This window comes from Hetaerina americana, unplaced genomic scaffold (genome assembly GCF_022747635.1).
Source record: "Hetaerina americana unplaced genomic scaffold, ioHetAmer1.1.p SCAF_50, whole genome shotgun sequence".
Taxonomy (NCBI): Eukaryota; Metazoa; Arthropoda; class Insecta; order Odonata; family Calopterygidae; genus Hetaerina; species Hetaerina americana.
The window spans coordinates 2364877-2379112 of record NW_027287096.1 but is presented as its reverse complement, the minus strand read 5'-3'; the positions used below and the strand labels follow the sequence as shown (position 1 = coordinate 2379112).

At 37.6% G+C, this 14236-nt stretch overlaps 2 protein-coding genes across 2 annotated transcripts in view; both read left to right on the top strand.

Moving 5' to 3' along the window:
* LOC139694562 (kelch-like protein diablo) overlaps positions 1–14236 on the top strand; it is a 239628-nt gene that overhangs the window by 215733 nt on the left and 9659 nt on the right. The window contains exons 2-4 of the mRNA XM_071593064.1: positions 2686–2845; positions 10278–10443; positions 13843–13976. Of these exons, the coding sequence (XP_071449165.1) occupies positions 2686–2845; positions 10278–10443; positions 13843–13976 (460 nt within the window). The remainder of the gene's footprint in view (positions 1–2685; positions 2846–10277; positions 10444–13842; positions 13977–14236) is intronic.
* SmE (Small ribonucleoprotein particle protein SmE) lies at positions 12981–13733 on the top strand. The gene has a single exon (XM_071593063.1). The coding sequence runs from the start codon at positions 13076–13078 to the stop codon at positions 13373–13375; it is 300 nt and encodes a 99-aa protein (XP_071449164.1). The 5' UTR covers positions 12981–13075; the 3' UTR covers positions 13376–13733.

The following is a 14236-nucleotide window of genomic DNA, read 5'->3' as shown; positions in this document are numbered from 1 at the left end:
CTCATTCTTTCCTGTCCATCCCTAATGGCGCAAATGACCTCAGCTGTCGGTCGCCTCCCCAAAAATACTACCACTAAGTTCGTGGTAGAAGATTACCACCCTGAATAAAATGTTGAGCAGGATGTAATAGGTGATGGGATATCTCACTCATTGCATCAATAATTCTACAGGTTGCGTCCCGCAAGTAATACAATTGAATTTTCCGCGCCGTTCCTATTGGTCGGAGTGAGATCAAATTACTTAGAATAGGTTGGGGACGCTAAGCTTGATCCAGAAACCGGTCTCAGTGCTCTCTAAGCTGTGAAAGCGGCAGGATATCAGTTATTGTTAACCTCTGCGCGCCGACCGTTTCACGAAAAAAATGGAATCGACGATCGAGCAACGTTACGCGGTTACTAATTTTTGAGCTAAACTGAAAAAAACCTCTTGTGGAGACAAACAAAATGATTCGTGGGGCTTCCGGGGACTCTGCTCGTTCCTAATGACAAGTTTCGAGGTGTTTAAAGACCTTTAAAGAGGGCAGGGAAGAGGTTCACGACGAACAACGCTCTGGGCGGCCGTCAACTAGCAAAAACGACAACAATGTGGCTCCTGTTCGACAATTATTGGACTCTGACCGTCAATTGAGTATCAAGATGGTTGCCTATGAATTGAACTTATCATCTACCGTTGTGTTTCGAATTTTTCCTGAAGGTGTAGCGACTAGAAAAGTGTACGCCAAGCTTCTGCCCAAGGGGTTGTCACACGACCATAAGACTAACCGAGCGGAAATTTCAAGTGAATTTTTGCAAAGTATTGAGCATGAACCAAATTATTTGGACAACGTCATCACAAGTGATGAAACCTGGGTTTTTTATTACGACCCAGAAGCAATACGCCAAAACTCGGAGTGGCACACCGGCCCGTCCAACCCAACAAGGAAAGAATGAGCAAATCAAAAGTGAAAACAATGTTTATTGTCTTTTTCGACAGTATAGGAGTGGTTCATAAGGAGTTTGTTCCTCAAGAACTTACATTTAACGCTGCCTACTACGTGGATGTGATGGGAAGACTCCGAAAAAGGGTCATCAGGACGAGGAAAGATATCTCCGCTACATGGCAACTCCATCATGACAACGCGCTACGAGTCCGCGAGTACCTGACCAAACACCAGGCGCCAACGCTGCCCAACTCCCCCTATAGTCCTGACGTCGCCCAAGCAGACTTCTTTTTGTTCTTTCGGATTAAGGCAGCCCTGAAAGGAACCCGTTTTTCGTCCATAGAAGGCATCCAATCAGCCGTTTCCAGATCTTGAGAGAGGTTCATGAAGACACTTTCCAGGGCGCGTACCGGTCATGGCAGAGTCGCTGGAAAAATATGTAGAGGCCCAAGGACAGTACTTTGAAGAATTTTAAGTGTTTGCCCAAATCTGTTCAATAAATTACTTTTAAAAACTAATTGATTTACTTTCGGAGCGCACCCTGTATAATGTTTTGAGAACTCAATACAGTGAAATAACCGACTATCGAAAAATCCACTGACTGAAATGAGCACTGATTTCTATTAGTCACTCATGCATGCTTCAAGTACTGAAACTTATTTAACTAGAAATCATCTGCTAGGCAAGACATAATAAACTAAAGCAAGGCTGTATCTTCACCAAATGTGATTTAGAATCGGTGGGAGCAGATTTGTAAGGCTCGCTAAGGTAATATTTATTCAGGATCTATGTTGGAACTGGGTGGTTCATTAACAAATTAAACGTGTGAAGGATTAAAATTTTGAAAAAGGAGTGACCGGTTTAGCTCCTATTTCACCATAGAAACCAACGGTTTTCACAGGTTAAAATCCATCCGTTGAACTGTGTAGTGCATTGGATGTGCTCTCGGCACGACACTAATGCAGAAACCGGGGTGCAATGGGAAAATATAGTGATTTCTTGTGTCAAAACCTTGATTTCGGCAGTTAACGAATCACTGCACCAAATCGATCCCTCTATAATGCCTAAAAACGAGGAAGCCTCTCGCAAACATTGTCCATACATTGACGGAGCCGAGTATGCGATTTAAATAAATATTTCCACAAAAATTGAAATCTTATTATTTAATTCAACTATTGAATAAGTTATATTTTTTACTTAATTTAATTTCTAGTTTCAATTTCACTGAGCTACCGAGTAATACTAGACTCACTCAGAATTTCTTACAGCGAGTATATTTGCCAAATATAGAAATATTGTGATAACTTCATTGTCTAAGTACAATTTACTTGAATTTTAGATGAAGAATTCGGCATAAATGTTTATTTCATCATAGGTACTAAGGAGGACTTCTAAAACTATTTGGTGAGTAGATTGCACTCTGGCGATTTCAATTTGTTCGTATTTGTTTCCATAGTCTCTGAACGAAATAAAACGCATTAAAATTTTTCTATTATTGTGATATGCAGTAATCGACGTTAAGTAGCACACACGCATTTCCCATTTGTCCTTTTATTTCGTAGAGGACATATGATTCATTATATTAATGTTTCCCCCTATTCTTTTGTTGTGTTTGTGAAATTGACAAGGGAGAAACGGGTTCTGGAGTCTGTCTTCTTGGCGGTCCGTCTGTCTAATCACACCAACACAGTCTCCCCAGCTGATCCAATATGGGGACTTCGTTTGTTCGTTGATGTCACCTTTAATTCGCCAATTCTTTCTTCCAGGTGTAAAAGTTTCGAGACGGCGAAGCGAGGCGAAATATGCAGGATCCCAGGGTGCTCAGTAGGCCCGTCTGTGCCAGGCTCTCCAACACCCATCCGACTGACGCACCTTTCCTGCGAGGATACATTCCGTCACTTCATCCTTTACGTCTACACGGGAAAGGTTAGTAGCCGCTATCCACCAGTGCATTTTGCCAATACTCACCGAGAGTGGTCTGTAAGGTAAAAACTAAATTATTATTTTTTCAATGTGGGCTGAATATCGAGGCATTAAGAACTCAAGCTGCCATTCCTTAACATCATCTAGCTTATATATCCATTACGCTACACAGCATCCACTCTATTGGCACGCACGAATTGCTAGCCAAACTTGTTCATCAGCCGAAATGGAGCCTTTAGTTTCGCTTGACCCTAAATCCAGTAGCTACTAAGTGTGATGTAAAAACTGTCATTCCATAAATGAATGGTTGTGCTACATTTCACTCCGATTCTTTGGAATCCCTCTGCGTGGTATGTTATAGAATGTCACCTCTCCGAAATCTCCTTTGGATGAAGAAATTAGGCAATACCGTGTCTTGATGTGTTTTGCAAATTTCCAAGTACATAAAATTTAATAGAATAATGTTCCCGTAGTTTATCAGGCCTTTCCGAAATTTAAATTCTTTACCCATACTTTTTCTGTTCTTTATTCTCTTTCACTCCTCAAATGTTTAATCTGAGTTTGATAATAGATAATATATCTTAAAACTTAACGTTGTTCTTCGGTTTGGAAAAATAACAGAAACGAATACCGGATTATTGTAATGCAATTCTAGAAAAAAGAAAAGCATTTATGCAAGTGAAATGAGCATTGTCCGAAACGTGGAGTCTGCGAAAGACTGAAGACTGTTCCAGGTTTTATTGTAGGGCTTGAGTATTGAAACATACCTTCTTTATATTTTATTGAAAACCTTTTAGACTATGTGATCAAGCTTTAGCATCATAGTTGTGCCCCTTAGGTCATTGAGGCAAAACCCTCGAAAATAGTTTTGATTACGGAAAGCGGTCTTGGAAAAATACTCCGAAAATTATGAATGTACTATTCGGAACCAGCCCCGCGAATGCAGGAAAATGTTTCCCAAGAAACGTATCTTCCTGGGCGGCAAGAAACCTTATCGAAGAGTGGATGATCGAGCCATCTCTCGACAGATTTTCTAACTCATTCCGCTTCCTGTTGCGCGTTGCCGGGGACTCGCGGCTGGATTATTGGCGTTCCTTCGCCGCCGGCAGAAGTTACTGACCTCCGGGAGGTTGGGGATGGTCCGGGCACCGAAGGCGGCGTGAGTACGAGACAAGAGGGCGGCAGCGAACGAGAGAGAGGGAGAAAAAACGGAGGTCTCGCTTTAAGTCTGGTCATGACCTCAAGCACAACAAGTAGCTCATGCATTGAATGAAAATGGGGAATCTGCCGACGCGAACAATCTTAAGGCCACGGAGAGTCCTAGGAAATCCCTTCGTCTGTGGACAGCGAATAAATTTCCCCTTCAATTCATCCCATATATTTAAAAGAGTGAAAAATAATGTAAACTTTCTTCTCTATGCGTAGCGTATAACGCTCAAGTTATTGTTCTCCTCAGTAAATTTCTAGAATCTAATTTTTCTTTATCCCTTCGTGGCCAAAATATCGAATCGAAAATTAAAACCGTAAATATCCACCCTGAGATAATATAGATAAATGTGATGAACATTTAATATCCGCAAAAACACTCTCTGATATCCAGAATTCTTGTTCCCTTTAATAAATAAATAGAAATTATGATACAATGTAGGTAACTTAAAAGTATTTCATTTCGCAAGCAATTTGAGGAAACATGAAACCCAAATTTCATCTACATATTTTGAATATACGTGCCAGAGTATAAAAAAGTAGTGTTCAAAGTTCCACTGTTCATCGGTTTTAATACTTTAAATGCACTCTAATGGGCTGTTGCTGCACTTGATGACTAATGGTGTTCGTATGTAACATTGGATGTGATGGTTGCATACCTGTAGGAAAATGTTCATATTTCGAAGGAACTATGGAAAATGGAAGTATTTTACAGGAGCTCATGTAATTAGACATATTATATCCCAATGCAGTAGGCGTTTGGGTGGGAATTGCAATTTTTCCAAAAACTTATGAGCACGCACTTTTTTAAGTTAAATTCTGATTGCCAATTGTCGCAACAGCGTTGTATGGCATTGAGGTCATCTGACAAAGCTGCTGTGACCTCAGGATCACGGATATCACAGTAAACCACTACATCGTTGGCAAATAAACGTATTCTATTGGTGACTTCGGAGTCAGTGTCGTTGAAGTAAAGTAGGAATAAAAGAGGTCAGATGACACTTCCCTGGGGAACACCTGAATAAACCTCTACTGCATTTGAGGCAACTCCATCTGTCACTACTCTTAGAACCCGACCATTCAAAAAGTCTTTAATCCAACCCCGGATTTTTTATCTATACTTCATGCGTCTAGCTGTTCATGTAGTTTACTATAAGGTACGAGGTAAGGTATGTCGTAGGCTTTCTTAAAATCTAGAAAAATCGGGTCCACTGGAACATTGCTCTCTCCCGAAACAAGTATATCATGAAAAAAAAGGGGAAGTTGTGTCTCGCAGGATCTACCTTTTCGGAAACCATGCTGATTTTTCATTAATAGCTTTCAATTATCGAGTTGTCTCACGATCGAACTAGCAACTATATTTTCCATAGTATTATTGCACGAAATGGATGTGAGGGAAATAGGTCTAAAATTACTCGAGTCCTCCTTGTCTCCGTTTTTCAATATTGGTGTTGTTAGCCGTTTTCCAATCCCTGGGAACTTCGTGATCAACGAGCGACTTCTTAAATATTACTTCTAGATACGGCGCAATTTCCGAAGCTAGATCCTTAAATATACGAATGGGTATTTCATTGGGCCCGGAGGATTTATTAGGCTTAATATTTTGCAGAAAGCGTTCTATTCCATAATATGAGATTTCAATTTTTGGCATCGGTTGGCCGACACAATTTGGTAAGCTATTCTGTCTAAACTGCTGGTTATTTTTTCGCCTATATCATTTTTGAGTGAATTAACAGTTGACTTAGTTCCCTGAACTCTTCTGGCACATGGCCAAAATGCTTTTGGATTCTCTTTCAAATTTCCCGCTAGCCTTTTCCTTTTGATTTCACTCAACGCTTTGCAAAATTCATTCTTGGCATTCACCCTAGATATCTTATAATCATTCTTTTTGTCTCTATAGATATCATCCCTAGTATTTTTCATTTTGGAGCGACATAGCCTTTGACGTTGGAATGTGTTTCTAACATCCGCGTTGTACCATCTAAATTCCCTGCCATCTTTTAAAAATTTCCTGGGAATGAACTTGCTGACAATGCAGCAATTTCAGAGTGTAAAAATCATTCACCTTGTCCAGGATTCGAACCCGACTCCTCATTGTCCGGTCGAGTGCTTTAGCCAGTTAAGCTATCGAGGCATTCTCTTAAACTTTGAAAGTTTGGGGGCTTTAAAGGAACAAGATGACTTGACGACATTATTGCTGACTGCTGAGCGTTTGATCTTGAGGAAGTTATTCCACGCATCCTCAGTATTGCGATGTTTACTATCTTTCTTACTATCTTCTCTGGAGTTCTTCCCAAGTCTCTTTAACCATTTCCTTCACATACACATTGAACAGCACAGGTGATAGTGGACAACCCTATCTTACTCCTTTTTGTAAAACTGCTCATCTGGACTCTCCATCTACCACTCACACCTGAGCAGAGTCCGACACAGGTAAAGGTTTCGAATAAGTCTCCTATCACTCAAATTTACTCCTATTCACCAGAAAAAATTCATTACTTTTTCCCAATCAACTCTATCAAATCCTTTTTTGGAATCTACGAAACTGGAAAATACATCCTGATTTCTTTTAGTGACCTTATTACTGCTATGGAATCATATGTGCCTGTCCCCATCCTCAACCCAAACTTAACATCCCCTAATTAATCATTTTCTCTGCTCTCCATCCTCTTGTTAATGATCCTTGAAACCACTTTAGCTGCATGTGAAATCAGCAATTGATCTGTTGTTCTCACATAATTGTATCTTTTACTTTTTGGAATTGGGACTAATACTGATCTGGCAAAATCTTCTGACCAAAATTCTCGTTAATGCATAAATGCTAATGATCTGTCCATGAAAACTCTTCCCCCCACCTTTTCCTTATCCATTAATTAATTCCGCAGGTATGTTGTCTACTTGCACAGCTATTTTCTTTTTAATTCCCTTAAGCACCCATTCTATCTTGCTATCAAGTAAGCCCGGAACTAAGCTGTCACCATCTACAAGGTCATATTCTTTATGTCTTATCTTGCTGGAATAATTAAAGTTCTTCTATATGTATATTCTTCCTTCTCTCTTGTCTCTTTTCTGCTTAAACAAATATTATTCCTAAATTATGACTGATTGTTAACACAGATTCTCTCTTCTTGCCTTCCAACAGTGTTTCAACCCAAATCAGATCAGTTCCCTTCCCCAAAAAATGAAAGCTACTTATTTTGAGGAAGAATTAGCAAAAAAGTTTGATTTCTGTCACAGATAAAGTAGTACTCATTTTCATTAGAGAATGGATAGGAGGGCAAATAATTACTCAGGGAATGATTAGTTTGGATTCAGGTAGGGGAGATGCATGCATAGTGCGATACGAGTAATGAAGTCACTAATAGAGAGAAACATAGAATACAAAAAGGATGTATTTGTCTCTTTGATAGATTTCAAGAAGGCATTCGACAGATTGTACTTGTAGTGGGTTTAATCAATAATATTTTTAGAAAATAAGAGAAGAATGTGGAGGGATAGGTGCGGTGACTTATAAGTAAGCTGTACATTCCAGAGACTGCTCAGATGAGAGTAGAGGATGAAGAGTCACAAAGGGCAGTGTTAGGAAGTGGGGTGAGACAGGGTGCCCATTATCAACTATGCTTTTCAACATAGATATGGAGGCATTTGTCAAAGAGGAATTGAAAGTAGTAATAAAAGTCAGACAATTGATAAAATCAATTATGCTTGGAGATTATGAAGCTTTAATTTGTCAGTCAGCCAAGGGTTTGCAAGTATTGCGGAGCACATTGAAAAGCCGGTGTGATAGGTCTATGATGAGCATCTATATAAACAAAACAAAAAATATGCTGTTTTCAAAAAAGACGAAAACTAAATCAAATACTATAATAGGAATTCATGAACTAGAGTAGGTGGAACAGTTTATGTAGCTCAGAAGTGTTTTGGACTGAAATGGTCAAAGTAGTTGCGACACAAGAAGAATTGCATTAGGCAAAGATGCTTTTAGAAGGAGGGAATCACTGACAGGAACATTAAATAATGATGCTAAGATAAGTATCATTTAAACTTTGATATGGAGCATGATTTGTTTGGTGGGAAAACATGGCTGTTAAGCCAAGATGATGTGAGTAGATATGAAGCCTTTGAAATGTGGAAGTGGAGAAGGATTAAAAAGGCTAAATGGACAAGGAGGGAAATAAATTATAAAGTCCTAGGTATGGCGGGGAAGGGGAAAGGACTGTGGGTTGAAATCCAAAGTTGGCAGGAGAGATGTTTGCAGAGTGTTTTGATGGAATTTTGAAGATTGTGATAGTGGGGAGAAGGTTAGGCAAGTGTGGGAGGGGCAGGAAAGGGATAGGCATGTTGGACAGAATGAAGAGAGGATGGAAGTACATATGTAAAATTGGAGAAGGGTTAATTCTAGTTTCAGATATCAGTTTATATTTTTTGGTGGTTTGAGGTGTCACTTCGTGGAAGTGACATACTGAGAAAAATAATACTTGATTTGTAGCATACATTCCTGCATGTGAAAGAACCCAGTATTTTCTTTCTTGGGTTACATTTTGTTAGGAGAAGCAAAGAAATGTATTGTTGCACCATTGTATAGTCTCTGCCTATCCAAAACCAGCCTTAAACACTAGAATACCAATTACAATAATCATGGAAGGAGTCTTGGGAAGGGACATGACCCTCCTATATCTACTGTACTGTACTGCAGAGCAGCAAATAAGCACTTCCAGAGTATCTCTATTGATAAGCCTCTGACCTGATTTTCTTGATAACATAAATTAGAGTTTGTGCTTAAAAGAGGATATCTTGTTCTTGATCAGCACTGAATTTTAAATGACATGTTTGTAAGTAATTGTGGTTTATTAAGTTTATAAGCTTCCCTTAACTAATTTTCCTTTGCAGTGATTATTTCTGTCAATCAGTCATAAAATATGCCAGTCCATCTATGAGTATTATTCATAGATGGGAGAAATTTTTGGCATGATAAAGAAAATTTAGTTACAGATTAAAAATTATTACCTATAAAATGACAAATCAAAATGTTGTGTATTTTATTTAGAATTGCGAGGAAATTTAATGGGGTTAGGTAAGAGTTAAAGTATCTCCTGGTGGAATCATCGGAAAGGGAATACTGGCCATAGTAAATGCATTTGGTATAATAACATGGGATATGAGATCCATAGGATTAAGCAAGAAGCTGGAAAAGTAAAAGATGGTAAGCTTTTTCGTTTACTAAGATAACTCTGTTTCTATGAGATGCTGAAATGAAATGAGTGCCAACTTAAGAAAAGTGAGAAATAATATGAATCCAATTCCATAGGTCACACATGGGGAGAAAAACAGAAGGAAATTGATGAAATATTTAGTAAACAATCAGTTATTTCAGGCTTAACTATATGGAATTTATCTATTATGGAAAGGAAAATTGCAGTTTTGTTAATTCCACTTGATGTTTTAATCTTACAACCCGGGCTTCAATACATATAGTATCCTATTCTGGTGAAGATGATCATATGTAATGAAACCTGGGTCATAAGATTAAAACATTTACTGGCATTAAGTTGAAAATTTTTTTTCTGAAACTTTCTGTGTTTCCTATCAAGATGCAGTGGTCCGACACTTGTATCTACATTCATAAGATATTTTAATTTTCTCAGAGAAAAAATGTCTTGCATCTCTGGATAAAGTAGAAGTACTTGTTGAAGTTTAAGTGTTCTCATTTTCCATTCCTTTGCTACATATTGATCCTGACTTTTAGTTGTTCTAATGAGAATTCCCTTTCATCTGACATCAACTTTTAAAGTTTCACTTTGTCTACAAAGTTTCTTCAAATAAAGTGAGTATACAAGTAACATAAATATACAATTTAATAGTTACCAAAGGATCAACTTTTCAACCTACAGCATTAACATTAAATTTATTACTACCAAAGCCAATACCTAATCTTTTGTACCTCATCTGTTTCTGTTTGTTCTAACGTTTGATCTGTCCTGGCTATTGTCGAAGTTTGGCAAGCACGATTACCTTTTACCTTATTCAAGTCACTAGCCTGATGTGAAACCCTTCTCCTTTATTCAAGCTTGAGACTGGCATTGGATTATTCCATGTTTGGAATTACTAATGTTACTATGACCATTGGTTTTTATCTTTATACTGCATTGGTGCTGAAATTAATTAAACAAAATAATAACTCTTGGCTAAAAGTGTATGAATTATTTATGATATCTAATTATCTTAACAGATAATGCTACAAGATAAAGCAGTATTTGAAATGCTTTCATTGGCCCAAGACCTTGGAGTAGAAGAGCTTCGGTTAGCTTGTGAAGATCATGTGACATCCACGCTATCTCCACTCAATGCATGCACATTCCTAGCAGCAGCAATGGAAACACAGGAAAGGGCACCAGGTAGGACTTCATTTTGCCTCTATACTCATAAAATATTTAGTTAATATTATAATGTATCCTTATTAGCCATGACCCCTAATAATTAATGCTACTATTATTATTTTTTTTAATATTTAAAAGATAGATAGTCTTTTCCTGATAATATTGAGAAGACAAGCATTGTAATTCATGAGTTGTATTCCATAAGTAATCTGGGTCCTTGACTGATTGGAATTTACTCTTTCAATGTAAAGCAACTGTTCATTCTTATATACTGCTTATGGTTTCCCAAATCATTCCTAAGACACATTGGATAACAGCCTACTGCTCTAACTGCTAGAAAGCTATACTGCTTTAATCATGAGGATCAAGGGTGATGTACTGTTATCCCTCCTTTATTAGCTCAGGTTGTGTAGATTTTGTGGTAGAAGGTACATGTTACGCTCAAATATAAATCTATAATGATAATAGTTTGCAGTTAGCTATGAACCAGACTAAAAAGATACTGACTGCTTCTTGCACTGCAAGGTCAGGTAGATAAAGAGACAGAGCAGAAGAGGTTAGGGTTTACCTGCAGTTGGGGCTTTCTGAGCAGGCTTCAGGTTGAGGGGCAGGTGGGGATAATGCCACGAAAAAATGGTAATGGATGAGATGGCTGGACTGAAAAATGAATATGAATTATGAGATTAAAGATGAGGGTAGAACATGAATAAATAGTCAATGGATGTTCAGTTTCACCTAATTGAAATCCCTAAGGGTGAGTATTCAAAGAATGTTCAATTTTATCTGATTGAAACCCCTAAAGAACTATATTGTTGCCATCTCTTGGGGATGGACTTCAATAGGTGAGTGGGTTGATAAGGAGAAGATGATGGATACGGTGAAGCAGTCATCCAATTTCTTGTAGAGAATTTGGGCATGAGTGGAGATGGGAAGATAGTTGAGAGCAGAAGATTCCTTGCATGAGGAATGATGGCTATAGTAAGGATAGGGGTATTGCACATTACCCCACATAAATTGATGGACATATTGTGCCCTTTAAAAGATACACCACATTGAATTGGTTCAGGCACCACAAGAATCTGGTGCCTGAACCACCACCAGATCTTGCTTGGTGTATGCAATATTATTGTTCAGGCTGCAAAAATTGGGGATGGTGTGAAAATTGGGATGTGTTTTACATCTTTGTATTTTACATGTTTGGAGACCTGTAGGAGGGGTTATCACATTTATATGAAAGTGAAGGATTGGATTGAAGACATTGTGTAAGTTGGTTTAGCATTTGTAAAATATAGAAGGATTTTTCTTTATGAATTCTGCAATGTCTTTGCATGCCATTAATATGGGAGATATTTGGTTCAAGATTAAGATTAACTCAAGTCATCAAGGAAAAATGTAGTGCGTAGGTTGAATTCATTGTCAACGTTGTTACTGGGAGAAAATTTGATTGATGATGGAAAAATTCATTTTCTGAGTTCAGAGTAATGTCTATAGATGAGGAAAGTCTGTGCCATGTTTAAATATTCATATAATTTCTCTTTTGTGTTATAAATATGATTACCACAGATGGACAGCGAGTAAGGAATGGAATATTTTTTGTGTGTGTAGGTTGACAGCTGATGAATGCGGGTGAAGTTGCTTTTTGGTAGGCTAGATGAGAACTGATGTATCAATGTGGTTTTTTCATCTAAATGGATGTCTGTAACCAGAAAAGTATTTGATTTTGAGAGACGGTGGAGATGAAGCAGATGGAGGAGAAGGAATTTAGTTCATGGAGAAATTTCATTAGTAGATCCTCTCTGTGAATAAATCTCACACATACTTCCTCGTTGTAGTGTCTGGGCAGTGAAAATTTCCTGCTCGAATTTTCATAGCCATCTCTGGCGAAAATGGTCAATTTGGATCAACCTTACGATCTTGATATGAAAATTGAAGGGAACAGAAAATAACTTTTGGCACCCTCTTTGAAATTGTAGACCTTAAATTATAGTTGTCTTTGAGAAAGTGATTCAAATTCGACAGTTTTGAGCTTCTCCTTATTTTTTTTGGCCACCTAATACTATTGCATAGTTTTTTATCCCTGCGCCTACCATTGGTCCTTGGTCACACCAAGAAGGAATAATTAATATTGCCCACATTTTAATTTGCATATGGAAAAATCATTTTTTATTTCTGACTCCATAATACCTACTAAATGAACTATAAGTGTTCAATTTATTGTATATTAACTCCTTGGGCCAGTTTTTCTGCGTAGAAAGTGAAGAGTATGTATTGTCAATAATGATTTGGTAAGTCAATCAAAGCAGTAAATGTTAAGTCAGAGCAAATATTAATTAATGCAGTACTTCCTATTTTTCTGATTAAAACTTGAACCTAAAAATTTTTATTCAGTCAATTTATTCTCACTCTAAAGTTACATACAATTTGGCACGTAATGAGAACACTTATTACGTTTGGAAATCGGAGGCGATCTTTTCCGTGTTTAAAATTCGCGGCCTTCGCTTCTCGTCAGTCAATTTTATAGATGGCGTGGCGAACGTGAGCTTCGTTTCACATTGAAAAGACGCCGCCATTGAGAAGTGTGTTGTGCAAGGTGCTCAATTAAGTTTTCCTTTGTATTTCTTTGAGAAGGTAGTACATAAGACTTTTCAAAATGTCTTACAAAGGTCCGCAAAAAGTTCAAAAGGTGATGGTGCAACCCATCAACCTTATTTTTCGTTATCTACAAAACCGGTCTCGTGTGCAAGTTTGGCTGTACGAAAACGTGAACCTTAGAATTGAAGGTCACATAGTGGGGTTTGACGAATACATGAATCTGGTTCTGGACGATGGTGAGGAATATCATCTGAAAACGAAGCAGCGGAAGTCATTGGGGAGGATAATGTTGAAAGGAGATAATATAACCCTTATTCAAAATGTCAATCCTCAACAACCGCCAACGTTAGCCATGTGAATGGAGTATAACGATTAAACTTTGAACTAGTTTATTTGGTGAACAGTCGATGCATGCATTTTCAACAGTGTTTTGTGAACTGGCGGCTGTTGTTTGTGAATCATTGCATTATTTCCTTCGTTGAAGTGAGATCTCTTGTGGAGCAAGCAAGATTACAACTCCCAAGTTCATCGTATTCAAAACAATTTCATTGAATTTGTGAAATCCATCAGTTCAACCTTCAGTGATTGCTTTGATTGGACTTGGAGAACATATTTTATGGAACAAGCTAGATTGTACTAATTCAAATTGTAAAAGTATTACATTTTTATGATTATGTATGTCAATTCATGGCGCCAAGTGTATAAATATACAGTTTAAACAATTTATAGTGTTTTATTCGAAATTAAATCTGCTGAATAGGTTTTATTAGTAGTGTGTATTAGATTGTGTGACGCTAGAAAATTTTGCATCGATTTCAATTTCAGGAGGGAAAGGTGCGAAGTCATTTGTTGACAGGTGTATCTCTTACATCGGTGAAAACGCGCTTGAGTGTGTCAAGACCAATTCATTCCTGAACCTACCCAAAGACGCCCTCGTAAAATTGATATCTTCAGACCATGTAAGTAAACTCAATTTCTAGTTATATGCTTCAATTCTTCTTAAACGCACAGCTGTCAACGTTTTAAAAGCAACAATTGTCGAACGATGTAACTGTTATGTCCTATTAAGTAAAAACGTTAAACAAATTTATGCTGTAATGTCTAGAAATAGTTAATATTGTCTTTATCAGTATAATATTTTTTACAAAGAATTATATATTACAATGTGCTTAAAATAACACCAATTGTCTTATTTAATTTGTGAACTGTGTGGAAGAGA

Coding starts and splice junctions, on each gene's coding strand:
- SmE (XM_071593063.1), top strand. CDS start 13,076: ATGTCTTACAAAGGTCCGCAAAAAGTTCAAAAGGTGATGGTGCAACCC.